The sequence below is a fragment of the Eurosta solidaginis genome, chromosome 5, assembly GCF_040869045.1.
Source record: "Eurosta solidaginis isolate ZX-2024a chromosome 5, ASM4086904v1, whole genome shotgun sequence".
Lineage (NCBI taxonomy): Eukaryota > Metazoa > Arthropoda > Insecta > Diptera > Tephritidae > Eurosta > Eurosta solidaginis.
Window position 1 is genome coordinate 254,833,456 of NC_090323.1, and position 27,584 is coordinate 254,861,039.

General features: G+C 36.0%; 1 protein-coding gene across 1 annotated transcript in view; it reads right to left on the reverse strand.

Moving 5' to 3' along the window:
• Window positions 1–3,188: 3,188 nt before the first annotated feature.
• Nrt (Neurotactin) overlaps window positions 3,189–27,584 on the reverse strand; it is a 51,018-nt gene continuing 26,622 nt past the window's right edge. The window contains exons 2-4 of the mRNA XM_067789900.1: window positions 6,146–7,001; window positions 5,715–6,034; window positions 3,189–5,589 (exon numbers count right to left, since the gene is read on the reverse strand). Coding sequence (XP_067646001.1) covers window positions 3,955–5,589; window positions 5,715–6,034; window positions 6,146–6,833 — 2,643 coding nt within the window. The 5' untranslated portion in view covers window positions 6,834–7,001 and the 3' untranslated portion in view covers window positions 3,189–3,954. The remainder of the gene's footprint in view (window positions 5,590–5,714; window positions 6,035–6,145; window positions 7,002–27,584) is intronic.

The following is a 27,584-nucleotide window of genomic DNA, read 5'->3' on the forward strand; positions in this document are numbered from 1 at the left end:
TTAAAACAAACTTCTGGTAACACTACGGACTCATTCAGTCTATGTGAGGCCCTCATGGACCGGCCAGTTCAACCTAACCTAACCTAAACGGAAGGGAGAACGTCCACCGATTAAGAACACCTGAATATTCACTTTATCATGGCTGTGAGGAAGTTTTCGACATTCCACAGAACAGCCGATTTGTCTTATATTTGGAAGTTAGATTTTTTAATAGATTGAAAACTGAGATTTATTTATTTAAATTTTACACTTCATTTTTAGTTTTTTTAATACAAGCAAGTAACAAAAACATTTTTTTTAATAAGCATTGCTATACTTTCATTATGTTGTGTGTTATATTTTGAAGAGCGATTTCGAGGAATTGTGAAATTTTTTCATAGTTTAACCAAAAATTCAGTCATTAAAGGAAATAAATCACAGACAAATCCAACTGAAGTTTTTTTGGCTTCGCTGGCCCGTTCCGGAGCTGTGCTGCTGCATACCTAGCTCTTCAACTACGAAAACACTGTAACGAATTTTGGGGAATTCCGCTTATTCCAACCCTTCTGCTAACGTTCGAATCGCTAAACTGTTGAATAAATAACTCCAATATTCAATGATGAAAAATGGTCATTATTAGACTACTTTGAGGTACTTCACAACCAATTGCGTGTTTAAATCAAACTGCTTCCTGACTACTCAGCTTTCGCTGCTTTTATACTCTCTGTTGCCTCCTCCACCCATTTTCGTAAGGTCTAGTAACTTCGCGAGCTTCATGGTACATGTATATTTGTAGTTTATAGTCTCTCGCATAGCTATACGTGTGTATGTGCAAGTTACTACTTAGGCTGATGACTACATCTGTGAGTGAGAGAGATTTCTCTTCACTTCGAGCTACTGATTATGTGTGTGAATGGTCTTCGCTGCGTTGTACATAAGTTTCGCTGCTTGCTGTGTTTTGTTGTTGCGCATTTATTTAGTAGCAGCGTAGTTATGTATAGAACTGCTAATATTCGCCACAATACTTACTTTCAGTTTAGTTTTTTAACCTTTTTGGAAAATTTCGCTAAACTCGAAAAAAAGGAAAAACAGTTTTTGTTTTTTTTTAACTTTTCAAGCATTTTGTTTTACACTTTTTTTATTATTATTTATATTTTAATGTATTTCATTTTTACATTATATTATTTATATGTATTTATATTAATAGAATTTTTTTAAATGTGTGTGTGTTTGTTTATGTTTTATTTGTGTTAACGCTAAAATTACATAAAATACGAACTTATATACTGTATACATATATATGTAAATAAAAAAAGCATACATACATATAAAACTTATACATACATATACATATACGTTTTTGAGACAAATATTCGAAACAATGATAATAGAGCGTGCGCTAATTGGGTTTAATTTTTTTGTTTTTTAAATTTACATATATTAATCAAAATTTAATTAAACACTTATTTAAAAAAAGTGTTTTTTTAATTTAAATTAAATTTACATATAAAAACTAGCATTGCTTAGCCACTAAGTAGATTCCGTTTTTTTTGTTTTTGAATTTTGAGTAAGAAAATTTTTATATGTATAAAAAGATAAAGTTTTCAAAGTGCGAAAAAAATTCAAAATTGAAATTTGTTTTACTTATATTTCGGGCATTCCATGACAAATCATCTAATGGTTCAAAGAAACTTATTTCGATTTTGATAGTTCTTGGTAAAAAAATTTCGTTCGTTATGATAAAATTCCAGAGACAAGATTCAAATAGTTTACAAACTGAAAAAATTTTCAGTTAAATTTACATCGCTAAAAATTATAAAACCTAAAAGTTGTATATTTTTTTCAAAAATCATAATACTAAAAAATTCAATTTAACCAGTTTAAAGTTTTTAAATATTTCAATATTTTTCAGAATATGAGTGTGAATAAATGTATGAAAACTTGATTTAGTTTTTTAAAAGCAATATTTGGAGAAAAAAGTAAAATAATGAGGAAAGAAAACTTATAAGCCTAATCGAAAAAGGTCGACGCAATCACAGTTTGATTTGACATGGAATGACCCATATAACTAAATTCTAAGGGAAAAGGGGCAAAGTACCGTTATCATTTATTGATTTTAAATATTTTTTTAAATTTCAAAAACCTTTTTTCTGCGCAGCAATTAAAAGTTTTTGAACAAAAATTTCAAATTTTTACAACTTTCGCATTTTAATTGTTGTTTCTTCTTCTTCAATGTTCTTAAATGTTTTGCCTATACAATTTTTTTTACTATATAAATGCATTCATTTGTGAATGGACCCTTGTTATGTATGTATTATTGAATGATGTATTTGTATTATAGGATAGAGCAAACAAAAAATGTCTTATATACCTACCTGAGGGCGGAGTATTAAAAAAAAGTTAAAAGCGAATCGATAAAAAGTTCTTAAACACAAAAAGTTCGAAATCTTTTTCCTTTTATTTTTTTGATTAGAAATTTTTTAAAAATTTATACTAACATTTTAATTATGAAGAAAAAATTGGAAAAATATATAAATAAAAAGTTTTCAGTATATTCAAGATTTTTCTTTACCATATTGATATGATGTTATTGATATGATGTAAAATATAAATAAAATAAAATTTTTAATTTTTTCCAAAATTTGAATTTAAAACACACTATTTTTTAAATGTTGAAACAAAACTGATCATAACATTTCAAGGATTTGGTTTTTTACGCATAATGTGAAATTTTAGGAAATATATTTATGTAAAAAATATATTTCTTCAATTTTAATGTTGAAATAGATGTAATTTTATTTTTCTTTTTTGAACAATTCACACGTTTATAAAAAATCGTAGAAAATTTTTTTTTTGGAATGTAAAAAAAATGTTTTCTTTTTAATTAAAACAAGTTTAACAAAAAAAAAAAAAAAACTTTCTAAAGTAAATTAAAACACACGAAATTGAAAAATAGATAACGAATATTTAAAAAAATTCAAAGACTTTTTTTAAATTTTCTTTCAAAAAGTTTCATAATATTTTAAGTTTCTCTTTTTCATACATCTTGTGAAAGAAAATTTTTGAAAAAATTCAAATTCTCTTAAAAATTTTCAAATTTTTTGTATAATTAATATTACAAAAAAAAAAAAAAAACAAATAATATTTGAAAATTTCGTTAAAATAACACAAATAAATTTTTTTGAAATGCATTCGAATGTTAAAAAAAAATTTTATTCTTTTTTTTCAAAAATCCCTTTGTTAAATAAAATTCTGGAAAATTTCGTTCGAAATGTAAAAGTGTAGTTGTTTTATTAAGAAAATTTAACTATTTTTCTAAAGTAAATTTCAAAAATTCCTATGTATAAAAAATTTGAATAAATATTAGTTTCGAAATAAAAAAAATTTTCGAAAAACAAACGTAGCACTTTTAAAATTGTTAATTAAAAAAAGGCTTAAAAATCAGGAAGAATTGGAATAAACTTTTTTGAAAAATTAGAAACATGTTTTTTCTTTAATGTTCCTAGTGCACTTTTTAAAAAAATATAATAAAAAAAACATTACATTGAAAAAGAAGCAAAAAAAAAAAAAAATTTAGGGCCGTTTTCCCCTGTTTCTTGTGAAAAACGGCCCTTAATTAAATAAGTATTTGAAATTTTCTAACAAAATTTTAAAAATCTGTATTTTAAGATATGCTCCACCCCCAAGTTAAGCATTTTTTTTCTCCGCTCTGGTATGCATGTGCTGAATAACTCGTATAGTGCGCCATAGTGGACTCAACACGGCAACCGATATTACATTTTCCTTATTCGAATTTTGTTCTCAATACGCGCTCTTACAAACCACAGCCAAGTGCATTCAATTCACTTCTTCGTCTATTCAATATTTCTCATCAGGTTTTTGTTTCCGAAGTACGACTCCTATTTGTCGTCAGCTTTCAACGTCTCATCATCTCGCTACCTTTACGGCAACTTACTTCCCTATTCCACATATACTTTAGTCGATGCGTGCATAACGCGGCACAATATCATGACTTATCCAGAAATTACAATTCGGATGATCTTGTTGTGGCAGTAGATCTTGCCCAATATTCAGCACACGCCTACTTGGATCATATTGCGGCACTGTACCATGTGAAACATAATAATAGAATAATTGTTGCATTGATGATACAAATCGTCGCTGTTCTACCGTGTGTGGCTCATAGCGTCCTAAAATCGCTAACACATCGGTATCGATGGTGGCTAACTGTTGTTCACCCTCACCCTGTTGCACCACATAGAATGGCACTGACGGTTGTAGACGGGCATTGGTTAGCAACGGACAAATGGTTCGTATGTCAGTGATCATCGAGACCAAACTACGATAGTTTGTGGCATTATAAAGACGTATAGCTTCATCGGTTAGATTGAGTGCACCAATTTTGGAGGCTGCAATATAAGCGCGCACTTCGTCAGCAGTCCAATTGGCATGTCGCTGCCGCAATTGTTCGGTGTGTGCCTCATGTGCTGTTGCACCCATAACAAGTTTCGGGTTGCCAGTATTTTCTTCCTTCCAAGCTTCGGCTGGGTGACGTTGTAAAATATTACCATCCAATACGAGCCACTTATGATGGGCAGTCGGATTCTCATCCACAGTAGGTATGTCGACGGGGAAGTGTAACCATGTGTCGGGTGTGGCAGCCCATATTTGTTCACTGGAAGCGGCGCGTAAGCAACCGACATCACGACAATCCACAGCAGTCATAAATTGTTCATTACGTTTTTGAGACTCTTCGAGTGGCTTGCCAGGGAAGATCGCCGACGAGGAAGTAACCCAAGCGCGTGCATAGAGATCGTTAACTTTATTTGATGTAACCAAGGCCGAAACAAGTGTGCCACCAGCGCGATGCCCCAGTAAAGTAACCGACTTTGGATTGCCACCAAAATGTGCGATATTCAATTGAATCCATTTGAGTGCTGCAATAATATCGGTGAGCGCATAATTGCCTGAGGTGCGCGGATAAGCATCTTTGGTGAGCGCTTCCAATGCAAGAAAACCAAATGCACCCAAGCGGAAATTGGGACGCACAAAAACGACATCATGTGAACGTGCATAACGTGCTGAGGGACGAAGAACACCCGGTGCTGGACCCGTTAGAGTTTCAGCGCCTATTAGCACAATAACCGGTACTGGACTGTTGTAGCGTACATGCGGTGTAATAATATCCAAATAGAGACAATCTTCATCGCCTATAATGGTGCCATTGCCCAAACGTTGTGTACAATAATTGCTGATATTGTGAGCCTTCAAAGTGCCATTCCAACAATCATCGATGCCACCAATCAATTGCGCTGGACGCCAACGTTGATCACCCACAGGTGGTAGAGCATAGGGTATGCCACGGAAAGCAAATGCACCATCCTGTTGCAGTCCCTCAACCATGCCACAGCCAGTGACAGCATCTATGTAGCGACCCTCACGCACTGGTGGTGAGATGAGTGTCTCACGCGAGAGCACAAATCCGATTACAATAAGAAGTATGATGAAGAGGAAGATGCCTAAAACGATGAGTCCATCATCCACAGAGCAACGATATGAGCGTAAGCGATCGGCAAATGATATGGGCAATTCGGGTTCTTCGGGTGCTTTCTGTTGGGGGAATATGGAGAAATGAGTTGAAGTTAGTTGTCTTTTTTTTTTTGCTAGTGGGGAGGGACTTTGCTGCTCTTTTAAACTACAAAAAACAGGCAATCTAAGCTTTAGTTTGTACATACCTCCTCTGGGGAAGCTTGCTTTATTTCACCACTTGGCGTTTTCTTTAGTTTTGTTATCTCATCGGTGCCATTATTCTTTGCGGGTGCCTTATCAACACAATCTTGATCTTTCATCGAATCATCAAGCGTTTCCATTGAGGCCAAACCCGCCTTACCCATGCCGAGCTCAACATCGTCATCTGTCTTCCTCCTTGGTATCATATTGGCAATGGGCAGCTTGATTGCATTCAAAAGTCCCCGTTTTTGTGGTGGCGCATCCGAGGCGTTGGTTATGTTGTTAGCTTCGGCACCATCAGCGGCAGCGGCCTCAGCGGTAGCTTCTACAAATTGAAAACACACAAAATTAAATCAACAACAACAAGTAAGAAAGGGGTTGTCTTTGGTTGTGCCCAGATCTTTTACAGATGCTTAGTCTTCTTCAATCAACTCACCACTTTTAGCATCCGCATCCCCGTTCGCTGTCTGCTTGTTCTGCTGCTTCTCGGCTGCTGGTTTACGCACGAAAAAGTTACGCAAGCGTTCGCCAAAACTACTACGTGGTTTCTCTTCCTTCTTGACCTTTTGCCCGTCAGCAGCGGCCGCACCATCGCCAGTCGATTCATCCTTATTCTCGCGTTCCAAAAGTTCACCATCAGCACCATCACCATCCACTTTTGGTTTATTCTTCATAAAGAAACCAGGCAATTTTAAACCGCCAATTGGTATCTTTTTCGGTTTAACTTCACGATCCTCAGTCGACATTTTCTTCTCCCCATTATCATCGGCTTTAGCCGTCTCGGGTATGTTAATAATTTCATCACCATTGCTTCCACCACCATTTACCTTCGCTGGTTGCGCTTCTCCATCACCAGCAGCGCTGAGTTTATCAACCGATTGTGTGGGTGATTTTTTACCCAGTGAAGTTGGTGTTGTTGGTTTCGATGAAGCAGCCTTTTTCGTGTCTGTGTTGGGGCTTGGATTTTTGCTATCCTTTGCGCCAGTGTTTTCTGTTTGCTGCACGGCTGTTTCGTTATCGTCTTTTTTATCGAGCATTTTGTCGGTTTCTTTGGGTTCGTCAACGACCTCTTGTTGTGGTGAAGTTTCTGTTGGTCCTGTCTCCTTCTCTTCCAATTCGCCCATGCTTTGTATTGCTGCCCGTAGATGTACGCTTGTTTCTATGGGTGCTTATGCTGCTTATTTAGTTTTTATTCAGATATAATGAAAATATATAAATATATTGGTGGAAGGTAAATTTAAATTTGGCGGGTTTCAAGTCTCTTGAGTGTATGCCAGTCGTTAGGAAAATTTCTGAAATAAAACAAAAAAATTTAAGTTTTAAGTTGAAAAATTAAATTTAAGTTCTATGTAGTTAAATTAATATATTTTAGTAATACCCCATATACTTCGATGACCCTAGTCGAAGATTCCATCAAAGGTGACCGGGTCCGATCTCCTTGCAGATTCATTAATATCTCCTAAGATATCCGGCTTTTTAGATCATTTGACCAGTAAGGATCAGTTGATTATTTGGTAAAAAAAAAAGACTCCAAGCTTGGCTGGGTTGAACTGACCGCAAGGACGACGGCCAAACTGAAAAACCATTTCAAGAACCAGAATTGATGTTATAAAATAATTCCGTCCTCTTGGCTTCGAAAAGTTTCGAACATAAATTTGAATCTGAGTCCTATAAAAATCGGATACTTAAACAGAAAGAGTCAGACAAATGATTATTTATGTTCTTGAAACAAAAAACCAAACTCCCTGATGAAGATGTAGAAAAATATCGAAACGCGTAGGAGAAAAGAAACAAGTTTTTGTTCGAAAATATCGGCCGAAAAGTTTTTAATACGAAATATAAAAAATAACTAAACAACTGGTTTTTGGGCTTGAATAATATCTATGCCAGAGGTCATTGCCATTCCTCAGCAAAACGCATGAAACCTCTTCAAGGCATATACGCCAGATACAGGATGGAAAATAATTTCGTATAAAACCACCTGCATTGCTGGATGTCCCATGAAGGTACAAGCTATTTGAGTGGTCTAACTTAAAAAAGCTGATCTTTGAGATAAGATTCATAAACTTTCACATACCAAATTTTTTCGGTCAAGGCTTCTTTTTCGACACACGAAATAAACCGATATAATTGCTATTATGGTCCTACATTCAAAACCCACTGTGTTATATTAAGAGGTCCCAGAAAGCCAACGATGAAATTGTGTTACTAAATCAGATAAAGTTTGCTGAAAATAGTATTCACTGATATAGGAAAGCTGCACTCACAGCTGTGACGAAAGGTTCACAAGGTTTCATGTGGTCATACCAAATCGTTCCCGAGATGGTCGGGCTAGTATCTTAATCGCGCTTGTTACCGGAACGTGCCGGATCTGCATCCGGCAAAGGACCATCAACATCGATAACACTCTCCAAAGCCTTCGGTGAGTGTCCTTATCGCTACAACCAACAAAAACAACGAAAGGCTCTGGTGTCGCTTTTCGAATGAAATGAAATGGGATAGTAGCGACGCGCCTTCTAAGATGAAAAAACCAAATAATTTTGGAGGTTGTGACCCATGTAAGTATCTGTTATATTCGTGAATGGATCGAGGGATGGTACAACACTTTGGTCTCCTAAATATTGTACTAGTCTGAGGACGCATAGTACTTCAATCCTTCCTGGTCGCAGCGTTCCACACCATAAAGGAAGGAATAACAATTTGAGAGGAGCACTAGCGTTAAACGATCGTACTACGTCTAGCAAAATCTATGATAGAAGGTCACAACACAGAAATAACATTAGAATAATAATAGTAGTTATCACAGGGCACTGCGAAAACTTCTGTTAGCGCGCCGTTCATATTTAGGTCACAGTGCACTACTTCAATCGCATATTCTATTCTACTCAATGAATATTGCGTTCAATGCTTTTTTTGTATGAAGAATATCGCTCTACTGATCATTATCAAATGACCCAACAATTGAGGACGTCTTTCCATAATTTCAAAAAAAGTTGTTTTATCCAACTAGCGACTCAGTTTTTCCCCAATTTATTGAGAGTAAAAAAAGATATTTTAACGGACGAAATTTGATAATTAGCCACTGCTATTTTCGTGTTAGAATCTGAAGATCTAAATGGATTTTCTATTCTACTATGTTTGTGACTTTCAAATAACTATTCCTTCCTTGTTTTGATTTGGTTGCTTAAATAAAAATACAGCATTAATTTCAGGATTGATGCACAAAATTGTTAAACTCCTAAAATTTTGGCGGGAAATTTACGCACTTATACATAGATATAAAACCTGAACACTTATGTACAATATGAAACCAATTAATTCGTTATTAATGTCCACTTTATGTTAAAAATTTATTAAAGCTAAAATATTTTTGTTTTTCTTGTTAACCGATTCATGAGATCAAACTAACATTCACAACTTCTCTAAACTAAACAAATTCCTTGAAGGTGTTTATCACTAATGGTGTCTCATAGACGCATACAACCTCTATTTATAGACAGATTTACGTGATCTGCTCATACAATTTGTTTGATCTTTTGAATCCTGCTGAAGGATACTTGTATTTACCTATTTTGCGCACACAAACAAATATCTACATCTACGCTCACTGTTTGTGCTCTCTGAACAGTGAAACTCAATACATTGCAGAAGAAGCACGCATCTCATTCACTCTCATCAAGAAGTCCTTTTCAAAATATTTATTTACCTTTTCTTCAGGTAGGCAGGCAAACCTTAGCAGCGAGATTTGTACATCAACTATGTTTATTATTGCGAAAACTCACAGTTACAAAAATATGAGAGAGAAATTTCTTGCAACATTTTCACTGAATTTCCCAGCCATTTAAGCATTAAAATCTTTGTAGGTTTGCTGAACAATTCGTGAAGATACTTATGCATGTATCTGTGTTGGTACGATTTGGTTTTGAGTATAGCGAAAGAGCAGGCAAGCAGGCATTTAGTCAATCATTGCACCAGTCCGTCAGTCAGTCATAACAAAAGCCAACAAAAATTATTTGTATGAAAATGGCTTTATGGCTTCAAATTTCATTTTTGTTTGTGTTGAGTTGCTTGCCTGGAGGAGATCAAGGGTAGAAATGCCACTAAAATCACGAGCATGAAATTTTAAAATTTTGTTTTTCTCAATAGTAACGATTTAAATTAAAGTATGTACTACATATGTTTTTTTTTTTTTGACGTTTAGGTGCTTTATTTTAACTTTTGTATATATATTAGGGTGTACCTTAAAAGTAAATGTTACTTTGGACTAGGTAGGCAATTGAAAAGTAAAGTACTCTCTCGGCGAACGAAAATCATACTCTACAAGTCACTTATCGTACCCGTCCTGCTATATGGGGCAGAAGCATGGACCATGACAACAGCAGATGAAGCGGCTTTGGGAGTGTTCGAGAGAAAAATTCTTCGAAAGATTTATGGACCTCTACGCGTTGGCGATGGCGAGTACCGAAGAAGATTTAATGATGAGCTGTACGAGCTATACGCAGACATCAGCATAGTTCAGCGAATTAAAACGCAGCGGCTGCGCTGGCTAGGCCATGTTATGCGAATGAAAGATGATGCTCCGGCTAAGAAAGTGTTTCTATCGGAACCCGCCTATGGAAGCAGAGGTAGAGGGCGGCCCCACTCCGTTGGAAGGACCAGGTGGAAAACGATTTAAACTCCCTTAGTGTGACCAATTGGCGCCGGTTGGCGGAGCGAAGGAGCTACTGGCGCGCCTTTTTGGACGGCCATAATCCTTTAGACGGTTAAGCGCCAATTAAGTAAGTAAGTACTTTAAAAGTTTTTTCTCAGTGTGAGTTTCTACATCGGTATATACATATGTACATATATTCAGATGATCCTAGAAGACTCCCTAAACCCACCTCCTCCAAAGAATACCAACATTTATATTCCGATTGGAAAATAATCTAGGATAAACCATACTTAGCCTGGGCTCTGTGTAGATATGCCCTATGATAGAAAACACTTTCTGGTGCTTCAAGCTACAACATGGAAAAAGCATAAAACATTAAATCTTCCTTCGCACTAAAAAGCCTGTTCATTTCATGCCACGCTTTAAAGCAGAAAAAGCTACGCTATCAGAAAAAAAAGCGGTAAAATCTACCGAATTATCGGCCAATGCAACCGAAAATTCAGTCAATTTGCTATTGGCTCATTCCATATCAAGACACCCGGTTCGTGCAGGACATGATTTTTGATTTTGATGAAATTTTAATATGTTGTTCTTTGGTCAAAATAATGAAACACGTGTCTTTTTTTGGCTCATTAACATTTTTTTTCGGATTTATCGGCAATTGAATTCCATAAAATGCAATCGATATTTTATTCACCTATTTCTGAGCCTGTCAATAACTTTGTCAAAAATTAGCCGATTCTCGTGATTTTTTCTCTAAAACGTTCGATATTATATTTACTTTTATATAAATTTATAAACAATAGAATATTGTAGTTTAAAACAAAACATTTTTTAGTATTAAGTAAAAATTTATGACTTTTTCAAAAATTAATATCTAAAAAAAGGTTATTTTTTTGTTTAAACTTTTTCTAAGTGCCTATTAGCCAAAATTCGTTGTTTTCGAGATATGAAGTTTTGAATATTAAACATTTTTTTCCACTATATATTGATCCAATGCATATCAGCATACAATTGGTTTGTCAAAAATTACCGATTCTCATGATTTTTTCTTTGAAATGTTCGCTATTACTTTTAATTTTATTTAAATTTATAAACAATAGCATATAGCTAAAAAAACATTTTTTTTTGTATTTAGTAAAAATTTATGACTTTTTCAAAAAGTTATGTTTTTTGAACTATATGCTATTGTTTATAAATTTATATAAAAGGAAATATAATATCGAACATTTTAAAGAAAAAATCATGAGAATCAGTTAATTTTTGACAAAGTTATTAACAGTCGAAAAAATAGGTGAATAAAATATCGATTGCATTTTATGGAATTAAATTGCCGATAAATCCGAAAAAAAATTTTTATGAGGCAAAAAAAAAACAACACGTATTTCATTATTTTGGCCAAAGAACCACATATTAAAATTTCGTAAAGATCAAAAATCATGTCCTGCACGGACCAGGTGTCTTGAAATGGAATGAGCATATTGAATTAACTTCGCACAAATTTTTGATTCTGAATTGACAGTCAAATCAACAAAAACAAAATTGCAACAATTGTGAGTCATAGCTCTGTTAAAGTAACAGATTCAGGCCAATACTAGAACAACAGTGAAGGCTCTTCTTTTGACAGAGATTTCTGCGGCACCAGACTGAATGCAAATTGACAATGTATAGTCGAAATTTCGTCATGTTAAGTACAATAAAAGTTTAAAATGTAATTTTCGTTGTAAATTTCACATCGAACTATGTTGCTTTAACATAAAAAAAATTTTGATAAATTCAAGTTTTCATATTCGTTGTCATTTCTACAATATGTCCTATTGTTTTAACGTTAAAAATGTTAATGGTTTCATGTATCTAAATTTTTAATGTCTTTTTTACATTACAGCATTTGGTACTATATTTTTCACTTATGAATTCAAAATGGAAAACTAACGTTGTCATATTATCAATAGTACTAATGTGTAAGGTTAGACGACTTTTGTCGCCAGCAAATATAAATTTTTTGGCGGCTTAATGTATTTTTTCGTTCGGTGAACAAATTTGTGAACGCCGTGAGCGTAAACTTCTCTTTAAAATTAACTGATGTATTTGCATAATATTAACAATTGTTCGCCGCTGAAATTAACAATGAAATCAGTTAGATTGATAAAGAGTTTGTAATTTTTGAAATAGCTAAGAAAGTTTGCTCTCTTGACAAAAACTTGGTTGAATTTACCATAATGCGAGCAATTTTACCGAATGTTTGTTGACTTAAGAACAAAAAACCCGATTTTTTCATTTCATTATCCTAATTTCTTCCGGCATGTGCAGTATCTAGATAGACATTATTACTTGGGTCATCTTTACCTACCTACCTACAAAAACTGGACAGCACCTAGGTAGACAAAATTAGCTGGAATCATGCGTAAAAAGTATAAACAAACTGTTGATGGCCTTGTTATGCTTTCCCTGGAATAGGCAAAATATTAAAATGAGAAATCCAGCCAGGCCCTTATCAAAAACGAGACACTTTTTCTGTCTGAGACGTAAAATCTTCAATAATATCCAATAAATAAATTTTTGATAAAAAAAAAATTCAAAGCTTCGTTTATTTATATAATAGTATGAACTCTACTTTAGCTCTTTAGAATCAGAACTAAAATTCAAATGCGATATCTTCGACTGCAGTTATATAGATAAAGGCATTGAAAATCATTCAGATTTCTAATGAAATAATAAGAATTAGCCTTTCACACAGAGCCACTTGCTACATTAACGAAATATTTCGTTTTGTTGTTGAAATGGAAAACAGCAAGCCTAGCTGACAATATTTTTCTTTCGATTAGGAAATAATTAAAACAATATTTAAACAATTAAGACTCGTTTCCCCATGTGAGCTTTAAACTGTATTTTCCCTATAAACACAAATTTCGTTCATAAAAAAAGTTTTTTATCAGACGGATGAACTTCAAAGCTATAGAACACGACAAGACGGCTCTAAAAATTTTAATTGGTATTCAAGATGGAGTTCAATAAGCGCGTTAATGTAGAAAACTTCTCAAAATAATTCATTAGCTCTCTGTGTGAAATTAATATAAACATATTTTTGTCACATTGAGGACCACCCTAATATACATTCTTTCCTTCATTAACAATTTGTTTGAGTGCGTGTATTTTATTTGGTGCGTGTTAAGTTTTAAATTTCATAATTTTTACGCTTTTAAATAGCAAACGTGCTTTTTTGTGGCAGGCAAAATGTTTTTGTAAATTTCATGCGAAATCTTAATCGTTCTGAACTGAATCAGACGCTATATACAAATGCCAAATGATGCCTTTACAAGTTATGCCTTGTAAAATTTTCAAAGTTACTGTCAGGACAATGAAATGCCTTCAAACCAAATTTATTTTCCATATTTCAATCTTTACGATTTTCTCTTAAGGTCAGATTAAAGAGAGTTGTATAGGTACACAGAGGATTAAAATATTTTACAGAATTATCTGCCGAAATTTTTCAGAATGATAACGGATAAAGTGAACGAAAATAAGATATTTTAACACGGATTGGGTTATAAATCTAAATCTTCAGTATACATTTGCCGAATTGTTTACTTCGAAGAGAAAATATTCGTGTTTCGCGCTCGTATACGGTATTCAATATAAACTAGAGATTGCAACAGTTGGGTACAAAAAAAATATGTATGGTGCATATATTTTTTTTGTACCCAAAGCATATTTATCATAAATTTGAATGTGATGACCCAATATTGATATGAAATATAACTAACATGATTTTTTTTTTTACATGCATATCAGCCCAACTCCCAACACTGCTTTGGCCTCGATTCAGCCCGCAAAATATTCTTGGTCTATATCGAATTTGTTGTACCAAATCTAAAAAAACTATTCTCTGGGAAGCGGGGAGGAATGATCTGTAAATATTGCCGAAATGAAAACAATACCGAGATAATTCAAGATGGGTAAGGTCAATATACTTATATTTATGACGACTAAAAACTTATTAAAATGTAGCTGTTCCCAGGGAGTTAGTAGGCAGGTATAATCGCTGCAGCCCATCTCGCCCAAATAGTAGTCTAAACTTACTGAAAATAAGAAGACAAAAGTGCGATATGCCTCCGAAGAGATTTGGGCCGAGCTTATCTTCCAATTTGCGTTGTGCTTTTTTTTAATCTTACCTACAAATTAGAGGGAGGGAACATACATGTTTCATACGACCCCCTACGGTAGATAAGTTTCCACTGAGAAGCTTTTCATGGCAGAAATACACTCCTAGTATTTGCATATTACTGCCGAGGGGCGACCCTCTTAGAAAAACTTTTTTCTGATTGATTCTAAATTTTTGATGTTTCTTTGCCCGGGGATTAAATCCAGGATCTTCGGTGTGGTAGGCGAAGCAAGCTACCACCACAACACTTCGGCCGCAACTCTACTGAATATTAGATTGGATATATGTTACAACCAGCCAGGGTTTTTAATAAAATTAAAAATATTTGGAGAACGCATTAGCTGAAAATGTTCTGACTTTCCAAAAAGGCGCTTCCGAAGGATCTTAGACGTATTTTAGCTAGGGCTGTGTAAATGGCCAACTGTCTCTTTGGTGGTTATGTCTTGCAGCTACTGCGTGCCTAAAGACCAATGACCGGTGCGGATCGCAATAAATTTTGGGGCTGTGGATCTACTTAGAATACTACTTTTCCTTCTTTCTTTGTAGTCTGGCCATGTGGCTTTTAATATCGTACAACCCATTGTACTCTCCCACCTTTTCTCTGCTTGCCACATGGTGAGGACTCCTGTGAATAAGGAGTCACATTGACTGTGACGCAGGAGTTGTTGTTGTTGTAGCGATAAGGACACTCCCCGAAGGCCTTGGAGAGTGTTATCGATGTTGATGGTCCGTTCCGGTAACAAGAACCATAAAGGTACTAGCTCGACCATCTCGGAAGCGATTTGGTATGACCACATGCAACCTTCTAAGCCGTCCCCTGGATCCATCAGGAGTTTGGGGTCGCCAGAGCCTCGGCGGTTAATGAAACAGGATTCGCCACGGGAAGGCGAGGTTGACAATTGGGTTGAAGAAGCTATATAATGCGCTGGCAACCCCTTGAGAGGGTTGCGCTACACAACCCCTTGAATCAATTTGGTATTTTAGTCGCCTCTTACGACAAGCATACCTACCGCGGGTATATTCTAAGCCCCCTGTCCCGCTAGGGCTGGCTGAGGAGTCACAGTGACAGATACCGTTTTTAGTTATCTTACCTTCAATTCTGGGTCTAAGGCATGACGTAGCTGAATGAGTTTGTAACCATTTCAACTATCGTAGGAGTGCGGGTTCGACTCCCACTCCCGGAAGAAAAGGCTTTGAAGAGATTTACAAGGTATAATCGAAACATCTGTCGCCTTGTCCGTCCTGATGTCACGTTGTTTAAATTTTTCCCAAATTATTAAATAAATTATAAAAATGCTTATTATTTTGTGGCATATTTAGAAATTTGGAAAAATATTTAGGTCGATGTAAAACCAAACGTTACGCAAGAGGAATAATTTCATAATTAAGTCGAATATGTCCAAAATATACCATAAATATAGCAACAGTCGGCTGAGATTCTAATGAAAGATTACAAGGCATTAACAAAAAGAAGAAGCAGCACAAAAGGCGTTGAGCTTAAAATATAACAAAAAAACTTTAAAAGTAAGAGTGAGTTCATAATGTCACGTTGTAAGCTTCCTGTCGGCGACCACTGCAGTTGTGAGCCAAATAATACAGCAATGCAGCTTACACAAATGCCGTTATCATTTGACAAATCAGATGCTAGACGGGAGCTAGAAAATACTATTAAATTTGAACTTTAAGTTCAATCGTTAGTGTCTTAATCTGTATTTTTAATTTTATACAATGGGACACATTCGGGTGAGTGCATCATTTTGCAGCCGTCTTAGTCAAACTCAAAAAAGTTATGGAATGCGTGCAATGAGGAAACAAAAAACAGCCTATAATTATGTATTTGGAAATGCGTGTTGAGGGGAATTAGTGCGTGACACGGACGGACATGCGACACCCTGATGGGATGGCATTAGGAGCGACGGTGAAAAAAGAAAGAAAATTAAAGCTGTGCTACTTTTGCATATTTTTTTTTGTATAAAAGCTAACTCATAGCGTATTAACTAGACAAAAAAAAGAAGCTAAAAAAGCTAAAAAAACAAAAGTAATTACACCAGCAGCAACACCAAAGCAAACAAGTGTATGTATGTGTGAATGTGTGGGCTGTGCAACATGAAGATTGCAACGCGCCCCATTGCGTGCTAGAGCCGCAAACACAGCAACCGAAGGAATTACAGTTGAAAGTTCACCTATTTATACTCAGTTGAGCAGAACTCACAGAGTATATTAACTTTGATTGGATAACGGTTGGTTGTACAGGTATAAAAGAATCGAGATAGATATAGACTTCCATATATCAAAATCATCAGTATCGAAAAAAAATTCGATTGAGCCATGTCCGTCAGTCCGTCTGTCCGTTAACACGATAACTTGAGTAAATGTTGAGGTATCTTGATGAAATTTGGTATGTAGGTTTCTGGGCACTCATCTCAGATCGCTATTTAAAATGAACGATATCGGACAATAACCACGCCCACTTTTTCGATATCGAAAATTTCGAAAAATCGAAAAAGTGCGATAATTCATTACCAAATACGGATTAAGCGATGAAACTTGGTAGGTGAGTTGAACTTATGACGCAGAATAGAAAACTAGTAAAATTTTGGACAATGGGTATGGCACCGCCCACTTTTAAAAGAAGGTAATTTAGAAGTTTTGCAAGCTGTAATTTGGCAGTCGTTGAAGATATCATGATGAAATTTGGCAGGAACGTTACTGTTATTACTATATGTCTGCCTAATGAAAATTAGCAAAATCGGAAAACGACCACGCCCACTTTTTAAAAAAAAATTTTTTTTAATTCAAATTTTAAAAGAAAAGTTAATATCTTTACAGTATATAAGTAAATTATGTCAACATTCAACTCCAGTAATGATATGTTGCAACAAAATACAAAAATAAAAGGAAATTTCAAAATGGGCGTGGCTCCGCCCTTTTTCATTTAATTTGTCTAGGATACTTTTAATGCCATAAGTCGAACAAAAATTTACCAATCCTTGTGAAATTTGGTACAGGCTTAGATTCTAGGACGATAACTGTTTTCTGTGAAAAAGGGCGAAATCGGTTGAAGCCACAGTCGACCGTCTGTCCTTCCGCTCGGCCGTTAACACGATAACTTGAGCAAAAATCGATATATCTTTACTCAGTTCACGTACTTATCTGAACTCACTTTGTGTTGGTGTAAAAAATGGCCGAAATCCGACTATGACCACGCCCACTTTTTCGATATCGAAAATAACGAAAAATGAAAAAATGCCATAATTATATACCAAATACGAAAAAAGGGATGAAACATGGTAATTGTGTTGGTCTATTGACGCAAAATATAACTTTAGAAAAAAACTTGGTAAAATGGGTGTGACACCTACCATATTAAGTAGAAGAAAATGAAAAAGTTTTGCAGGGCGAAATCAAAAGCCCTTGGCATCGTGGAAGGAATACTGTTCGTGGTATTACATATATAAATAAATTAGCGGTACCCGACAGATGATGTTCTAGGTCACCCTGGTCCACATTTTGGTCAATATCTCGAAAACTCCTTCACATATACAACTACCACCACTCCCTTTTAAAGTGCTCATTAACACCTTTTATTTGATACCCATATCGTACAAACAAATTCTAGAGTCACCCCTGGCCCAACTTTATGGCGATATCTCGAAAAGGCGTCCACTCCTTTTTAAAATACTCATTAACACCTTTCATTTGATACCCATATCGTACAAAAAAATTCTAGAGTCACCCCTGGCCCAACTTTATGGCGATATCTCGAAAAGGCGTCCACTCCTTTTTAAAATACTCATTAACACCTTTCATTTGATACCCATATCGTACAAAAAAATTCTAGAGTCACCCCTGGTCCACCTTTATGGCGATATCTCGAAAACGCCTTCACATATACAACTAAGGGCCACTCCCTTTTAAAACCCTCATTAATACCTTTAATTTGATACCCATATCATACAAACACATTCTAGAGTCACCCCTGGTCCACCTTTATGGCGATATCTCGAAAAGGCGTCCACTCCTTTTTAAAATACTCATTAACACCTTTCATTTGATACCCATATCGTACAAAAAAATTCTAGAGTCACCCCTGGCCCAACTTTATGGCGATATCTCGAAAAGGCATCCACCTATAGAACTAAGGCCCACTCCCTTTTAAAATACTCATTAACACCTTTCATTTGATACCCATATCTTACAAACAAATTCTAGAGTCACCCCTGGTCCACCTTTATGGCGATATCTCGAAAAGGCGTCCACATATAGAACTAAAGCCCACGCCCTCTTAAAATAATCATTAACACCTTTCATTTGATACTCATATCGTACAAACAAATTCTAGAGTCACCCCTGGTCCATCTTTATGGCTATATCTCGAAAAGGCGTCCACCCATAGAACTAAGGCCCACGCCCTTTTAAAATACTCATTAACACCTTTCATTTGATACCCATATTGTACAAACGCATTCTAGAGTCACCCCTGGTCCACGTTTATGGCGATATCCCGAAAAGGCGTCCACCCATAGAACTAAGGCCCACTCCCTTTTAAAACACTTATTAACACCTTTCGTTTGATACCCATATTGTACAAACAAATTCTAGAGTCACCCCTGGTCCACCTTTATGGCGATATCTCGAAAAGGCGTCCACATATAGAACTAAGGCCCACGCCCTCTTAAAATAATCATTAACACCTTTCATTTGATACTCATATCGTACAAACAAATTCTAGAGTCACCCCTGGTCCATCTTTATGGCTATATCTCGAAAAGGCGTCCACCCATAGAACTAAGGACCACGCCCTTTTAAAATACTCATTAACACCTTTCATTTGATACCCATATCGTACAAACAAATTCTAGAGTAACCCCTGGTCCACCTTTATGGCGATATCTCGAAAAGGCGTCCACCTACAGAACTTGGGCCCACTCCCTTTTAAAATTATCATTAACACATTTCATTTGATACCCATATCGTACAAACAAATTCTAGAGTCAGGCCTGGTCCACCTTTATGGCGATATCCCTAAATGGCGTCCATTTATAGAACTATGGCCCATTTCCTCTTAAAATACTCTTTAATACCTTCCATTTGATACACATGTCATACAAACACATTCCAGGGTTACCCTAGGTTCTTTTTACAACATGGTGATTTTCCCCTACTTTGTCTCCACAGCTCTCAACTGAGTATGTAATGTTCGGTTACACCCGAAATTAGTCTTCCTTACTTGTTTTGTATTATTGTTGTAAAAGTTATTGTTGTTGCCTCAATTACAAGCGCTAACAATTTACATAAAAATCGCTTTTTTGTTGTTGCTGCTGCCTCCACTTTGATGAGCTTTGTTTTGTTTTGCAACAAACTCGCTCGTGAGCTGGCATTAAGCGTGCGTATTTGGAGCGCGATTAGGGTCAGCGTAATTATGCAACATGCACATTGTAATTGTAGTTAGTTTGTGACACATAACAAACAATGACAACAACAAAAACATGCAACAATAATTTTTCAAATGGCAACATAGAAATGCGGAGACAACGCAGCAAAAAGAACAAAAAAAAACGTTTTAATAGTTCAGCAACGCAGCTTGCAATGGCTCTTGCTGTAACAAATGGCGATAAGAAGCAGACGCATCATTCATCATTTAAGAGTTAAATGAGAATTGCATTGCTAAAATTAACGGTAACAATTATTACAGTTAAATTAATGCGACTGCAACCTAAATATCCAAGTTTGCTAAAAAGTATGACAAATGTTGGTGCTACAGTAGGTAATTAAAAAATTGGAGAAACTTAGGGGCATATTATGTGTAACGCAACGCGTCGGGTTTTCTCGTGTGAATGAGAGTTCGTATTATATAAGAGCATTCATTCACCTCATTTAGTGAATCAGGTTTCCAGATTGCTTTTGTGAAATTTTTAGTATTATATAGTGGTGAATCTGAATGCCAGTGACTGCAACGCAAAGTGTCACAGCTTCATATATAATATGGCCTTTAGTTTGGGGAAGGGCGCTCAAGAATTCGGCTAAAGCAGCTGTACGACAACAAAGCCAGTAAAATTACAATAACTGTTTTCTCGGAATAAAAAAAAATAAATTACACACTAGTTCAAAGAATGCTCTACAAGCTTTTCATGATGGCGCGTGAAAATAAAAACGTAGCGTGAATAGAAAATTCAAAAAAAAAATGTTTTTATATGCGGGAAGAAGGAAATAGTTTCGTAAAGAAAATTTGGACGAAGGAAAAAACACGAAAGCTGCCGCTCTCGAGGGTTCAATGGGAAATGACGGATAGGAAATAAAGTTGGCCCAAGAGTGCGGAAATGGTAGAAGGTAGCATACACGTGTATATTAATGGTTTAAAATAAACGGAAGGGGTCAAGTCTGCTTGGTCGATAAAAAAAAGTAAATCCTGGAGGCTCCTTTAGTGTCATTCAGGAAAAACTTATAGCCATACAATTTTGGAGGAAGCGTGCTTAAGATGCACTTGCTTCAATATATATACTGATAGTCAGGTGGCAATTAAGGCAATAATCTCACAAAGTACTTCATCAAGAAGTGTCCTGGAATGCAAAAGAGCTATGTAGAGAAATCGTTCAGGCCGGACCATACATCTATCCTGGCTTCCTGATCATAAAGAGATAGAAGGTAACGGAAAGACCGACGAGTTTGTAAAGGAGGTCGCTTCACTCCATGAAACGGCGGTAGAGGTTCCCAGCTAGGGCCAAATCAGAAAGAAACAGGGGTTTTATAAGATCCATAAAGCAGGAAAGGCATGTAAAAAAGCGCGGGTCTGTAAGATTTCTAAAAACATGTGAAAATCCTGCGACATCAGACTTAAAAAGTTGCTCATATCTCTAAAGAGGGAAGACTTAAAACCCATGCGGAGATTACTAACTAGGCAGTGCCTTCTGGCGTCACATGCATATAAATTAGGTATCGTTTGTAACAGCAGATGTAAGATGTGCAGGATGCAAGAATAAATGGTTGAGCTCGTATTGTGTTCGTGTCCTGCGCTCTCGAGGTCAAGGCTTCTGCTACGAATGTCTTTGATCGTTGCTTGACAGTCAGAGTAAATTAGCTGAAAGATGCTGACACCTCAGCCCTTTACTCAGAGAGAGTGAAATATCCAGAGTAGATACCATTGCCGACAATGCCATTAACTTTGGAGTCATCGTTGAGGACGACCGTGGGCTGAGGATTTAAAGTAGAGACATTGTCTCATTCGTGCGTCTAAGGGATGCCAATGATTAGCTTGTTGTTTAGAATACTAGACTGGACAAATCGAATTACGCAATTGAATTTTGCTCGAGGGAAGGACTGCATCCAGTCGCTTGTAATATGTGTTTATTTTTATCGTCGGGCACCAAACTGTGATGCCGTAGAATAAGATGGATCTTACGGCCGTAATGTACTGCCAGTGCATTGTATCTGGCTTATTTACAAAGCACGGAGGGTAGTTATAACATTCCTCATCGTAGTCTTGACATGTTTACTTAACTTGAGTTTACTGTCTGAGACAATGCTGGGATGATACGTCTACCACACCGAAGGACCTGCGTTCAGGGCCCGTGAAATGCAACAATAAAATCTTTAGAAACAAGTTATTGCATTCAAAACAAAAAAAATATCTAGGCGAGGTCGAAAGCTCGACCTTCACTCGCGCCACCTGTAAAATGGTATTTTGTAGCACCTGATGAAAAGAACCATTTTAGTCTTCACACTACAATGCGTTTTGCAGTAGCTCGCCTAGAGCTTGAAGATGTTGCTGTAAAGCTATGTCCCTCAGCGTATGCAACGTCTTGGCAAGCAGTCCTTTATAGTTTCATAAGTAAGGTTGTTGTTGTTGTGGCAGCGAATGTATTGAGGAGTGTTATCGATGTTGATGGTTCTTTGCCGGATACAGATCGGTTCCGGTACCAAGCACCATAACGGTACTAGCCCGACCATCCCGGGAACGGTTTGCTATGACCACATGAAAGTATTTATTGGTATTTTAGTCGCTTTTTACGACAGGCATACTCACCGCGGGTATATTCTAAGCCCCTTAACCCGCTGGGGTTCATAAGTAAGGTGTTCACCTTTAGAGTTGAGGGAACGACACACATTCTTGTTTGAATGGTCCTTGTCGTTAGAAGTTGCTTTACGAATTCTACAAGTAACCGATCAAGCCCCAAAATAAGTAATTTTAAGGCATACAAATATGTGTTGTTAACCGTTCCCGCTATGCCCAGAGTGAAGTCCTTGAAGGCAGCCCCTTTCGCTATCTCTGTGGACAGCTGCATCCGCAGATTCGTCGCTTTTGATGTGAGCATCCAGGAGTATACCTAGGAGAAGGACTAACCTCTTATTATCTAGGAGTCCTTCGAATTTGTATGCGATGCCTCTGCTCTTTGCCTCGGTCCATCATGGGTAAATGAGGAGCTATCGTAAAGTCAGTGCCTTCCACTAATTTTATGTCCATGAACTGTAAATTCATATTTCTAACGCTAAGCCAATCGAATTAATTGCTTCTGTAGTAAATTAACTATTACGCTCAGCTGTTTTAATTTTTTGCCGGAAAATGCTATCTTAGACATGAATATCCAAGAAATATAAGACAAAATTATTATAAAGTTAAAAATAGATTTGGAGACAACAATTGCAATTGCAATTACTCAGAAGAGTTTTTAATTGCAACATGATGATGATGATGACCTCTTGAACAAATGACCTGCAGTTATAAGCTCTTCTTGGGTTGTGTAGAAATTCATGAATAACAATTAAATTTAGTTTAAAACTAAAAAAAATATTAAAACAAATTTACATAACGAGAGTCCGTTTTTAATTGAAGCAATTAACTGAAGTTAACACAAATCCAAATGAAAGAGTTAGAGGACATTAAAATCTATATCAGTTGAAAAAAATAAAAATAAAAAATATTCCATTGTCTTGTCAAGATATCATTTGAATAAATTAAACTAACTTAATAAAAGTGCGTATGTAGATCGGTATATATGTAGTACCAACCCCCGCTTAATTTTGTTCAAAAACGAGGTGCGAAAGGGTGCGAACGTTAGACCGTTACGTCGTCCAGGTAGCCGCCGCTATTGTGGTTTGTAATTTGTCAGCGTCAGTTAAGCAACTCATAAATTATTACCAAAATTGTTAGATTTAGCTACATATGTATGTATGTATTTATGTTTACATATACATACATACCTACATATGTCCGCATACGTAGATTGTAATTATAGAAAAAAAAGTGTGTCTAACATGCGATGCATTTAAAAAATTATGTTAACGGCACGTACATATGCCGTTACCACCCGCGACGTCTACCGTGAGCGTCTAAGTCTAGACAATTTGGGCGCTAGTTATGCACGTGAGGAAAGAACAGTTAAAGAGACACTCTGAAGCTATTGTTTGAATAATTTTTATTGTTTTATGTCACAATAGAAAATTCACACATGTCCAAATTCACAGGTAAATAGATAGCGGTCAAAGGTAGCATGCACTGTAAGAAATTCTTCTTAATCTAAAAAAAAAAATTTAAAAATGTTCAATTAATTGCTGAAACGTGCTATAAAGTAAAGAAAAAGTGCCAGTTCCTTTGGGCTTCAATATACTAAAAGACAAAAATTTACGAGGCTTTGGGAAATTCATAGCTCTCAAGTTGATGTCCAACATCATTCCGTTATTACTCTCTAACTTTTGAGATAAATATATTGTAACGAATTTTGGGAAATTCCGCTTATTTGAAACCTTCTGCTAACGCTCGAATCGCTAAACTGTCGAATAAATCACTCCAATATTGAGTATTGCAAACTGGTCTTTATTTAGTTACTTTCGGAGTAGTACTTCACAGTTATCCCGCTACAGCCAATAGCGTGCTTAAATCAAAACTGGTTAGTCATTCCTCAGCTTGCGCTGCTTTTATACTCTCTGTTGCCTCGTCCGCATATTTCTACTAGGGTCTAGCTGTTTCGTCTTCTACATTACTTGTATCTCCTGCTTGATATTGAGTTATATGCGTGTGTATGTGTGAGTAACAACTTCGGCTGATGACTACATGTGTGTGAGTGAGTTATCTCTTCGTCGCCTTCTATGTATGTGTATAAATGATGATTGATGTGTTCATGCACCTGTGTTCATGGACCTGTGACGTGCTATGCGTGACAGTCCTCTTCGATTGTAGATAATGTCACTTAGGCATATGATGTGATGTGATTGATAATGATCTTCAACTGGTTGCAGCTAAGAGGTTTACCATCCACACGAAGAAATTGATCCCAACCATCATCAATGTGACGGGTGGCGACCAGCGAGTGGAAAGAGGAACGGTTACTTCTGCGAATTTCACTACAGAGTTGGTAAGCTTGAAACTCCCAAGTTCATTTACTGCGTAGTCAGAGACAACGTACGCCACACTAAGCTCAACATCACAGTAGAATGAAAAAGTCACTTAAGCGCTTTATTCCAAGTGGGTAGCTGTTCATTGTAAAAATGGAGTCCGTCCAGAAGATACTACATCCACCTACCATCAGAACGCTCTTCCACTAATCTATTCGGCTCCGGTTCCGTGTTCGATTTGGGTGCCATTTGATGTGTCAGACAGTTTAGAATTTTTATTCTAATTTCAGGTTTGACTCCGGTTACGGTATTTTTAATTTTTTCGTTGCAAATTTTCCGTAAATCCGTTTTCGGTCCAGTTTCGTTTCGGTTCGTCTTACAAATTCTGTCCCGGTTTTGGCTCGGGTTCCGGTTCCAGTTTTGGTTCGGGTTCAGTGTCCCTTTCGGTCGCGGTTTCAGTCGCCGTTTGATTTTGATCTTCTTTTCTGGAGAATTGCGGCTTAGGGTCTGTTTTGGATTCCGTTTACAGTCTAGCTTTCGGTTTTCCTTTCTTTTCACCCGTAACCGTGATTATCCTCATCATAATTATACTTGTGGTTGTTGTTGTTGTAGCGTTAAAGACACTTCCCGATGGTTTTGGGGAGTGTTATCGATGTTGATGGTCCTATGCCGGATATAGATCCGATACGTTCCGGCAACAAGCACCATTAAGGTACAAGCCCGACGATCTTGGGAACGATTTAATATGCCCACATTGAAACTTCTAGACCATTCCGCCACCACCCCCTAGTTCCATGTTTTTTCTTCCTTCTCTTTTTGTCTTTCAAATTCTTTACGTTTCCGTTTTCCTTTTCCATCCCCTTTGTACTCATTTCTTTACATATTTTCTTCTCCCATACCGTGAATAAAGATGTTTATACAACAAACATCGTAGGCATAGAAGAGTTAGCAAGACATCGTGAAAGGGCAAGCAAGATGCCCATTACATAAAGTTTCCAAACAGAGAAACGGGTACAATCTTCATACAAGGCGCAACGAAATAAATTGTTTGTTTCGAAAGAACATTTCGTGTCAAAATAAGTCAAATGTATTTAAGAAAGAATCAAATGTATTTCGGAATGTGTCAAATATACATAACCTTTTAAAATAAATTAAGAAATAAATGTGTTTCTGAAGTACATTTAATATTATCAAAAGTACTATTGATATTGTAACGAATTTACTTGCAAATCCTCTTATTTGCCCTTCTGCTAAGTTCGAATCACTAAACTGTTGAATAAATAACTCCAATATTGAATAATGGAAAAATGGCCTTTATTAAAGTACTTCAAAATAACACTTATACTTTGCGACTAGCTTGCTTAGCAACCAGACTGATTGATAGCTCCAATGAAACTCCACTATTGCCCGACAGATTGCGTGCTTAATCAATAACTTCTTGATAGCTCAAATCAAACTAAATTCCAGCGCCTCTACATTATATATAATATATACAATATTTTCAAACGAATTTATTTTAAAGTACATTTTTTATTTTATAAAGTAATTCTAAAGTTCATTTGACATCTTAGAAAGAGCGTTTGAATATTCAAAAGTCCAAATGATACTTTCTAAAATTAAATTGTTATTCAAAAGTACTGTTGGAAAAGGTGTAGTTTATAGCGAAATCTATTTGACGTGACATTTAATGCTATATATCTACTACTTTTGTATAATATACGCGGAGGAAACCTTGCTTTGACAAAATATACTAGTATAGTTGCTCCCACTACTACTTCCGTTCGCAACTCCACTTTAAAGGTGCAAAAAGTCAGCAGTTTCTGAATTACGTTCTAGCAATTAAATTAGCATACAACGATTACGAATTTTATATATTTTTCAGTGTGCTTCAAATAAAAAACTATGATTTTTTACTGCAATTACTTTAGATAATAATCGAGTGCATAAACCGCAGGTGACAATACACCAAACAACTATTTAGCCAAAGCCTAGACATATGCCCTTAAGTGCATCCGCAAAATATATAACGCACCCCACGAGACAACTTCAAAATATCCTGTAAGTTCAAAATACTCACATACGGTTAAGCGCCTATATGTAGACTACACAATATCCATATGTGTGCTTCCTGCTTCACATGTAGATTATCAGTTTAATTACTAGACTAGCCATTATGGGTAACATAAAATTACAAATCGATGAAGAAAAAGGGTAAATAAAAATTAAACATTGGCAGTAAATAGAAGAAGCGGAAATTAAAATAAATAATTGTTGATTGGGTAGTTACGAAACGGGGGTAACACAGAACGGGCTCAAAAGAAAGCAAGTGAGTAGGCAGGAAAAAGGGCCTAGAGGGTGAGAATTTTGTGATTTTTCAAATAAAGAGAAAGAGGAAAAAGCTAAATTTTAATAGCCTCCTGCGGGGAACTTTTATTGCTGCTGGTAATGCACTGAATGTAACAAACATTAACTTATGTATGTGTAACGGAAATTAAATTTCAAATAAATTGAGCCATATTTTATATTAAAATTTTATGAGCCATATGCCACGAGCATATTTTTATATACTATCAGATCTATTCATTGTTGTAGTAGGACAATGCACAACAGCAGCAAATATGGCTTTTAAATGAGTGTTCTAAATAACAGCGCCGAGATAATAATCACGGTAATTACGCATACACAATGCAACAACCTGTGCGTGTTCTATAAAAAAATATAGAAATAATAGCA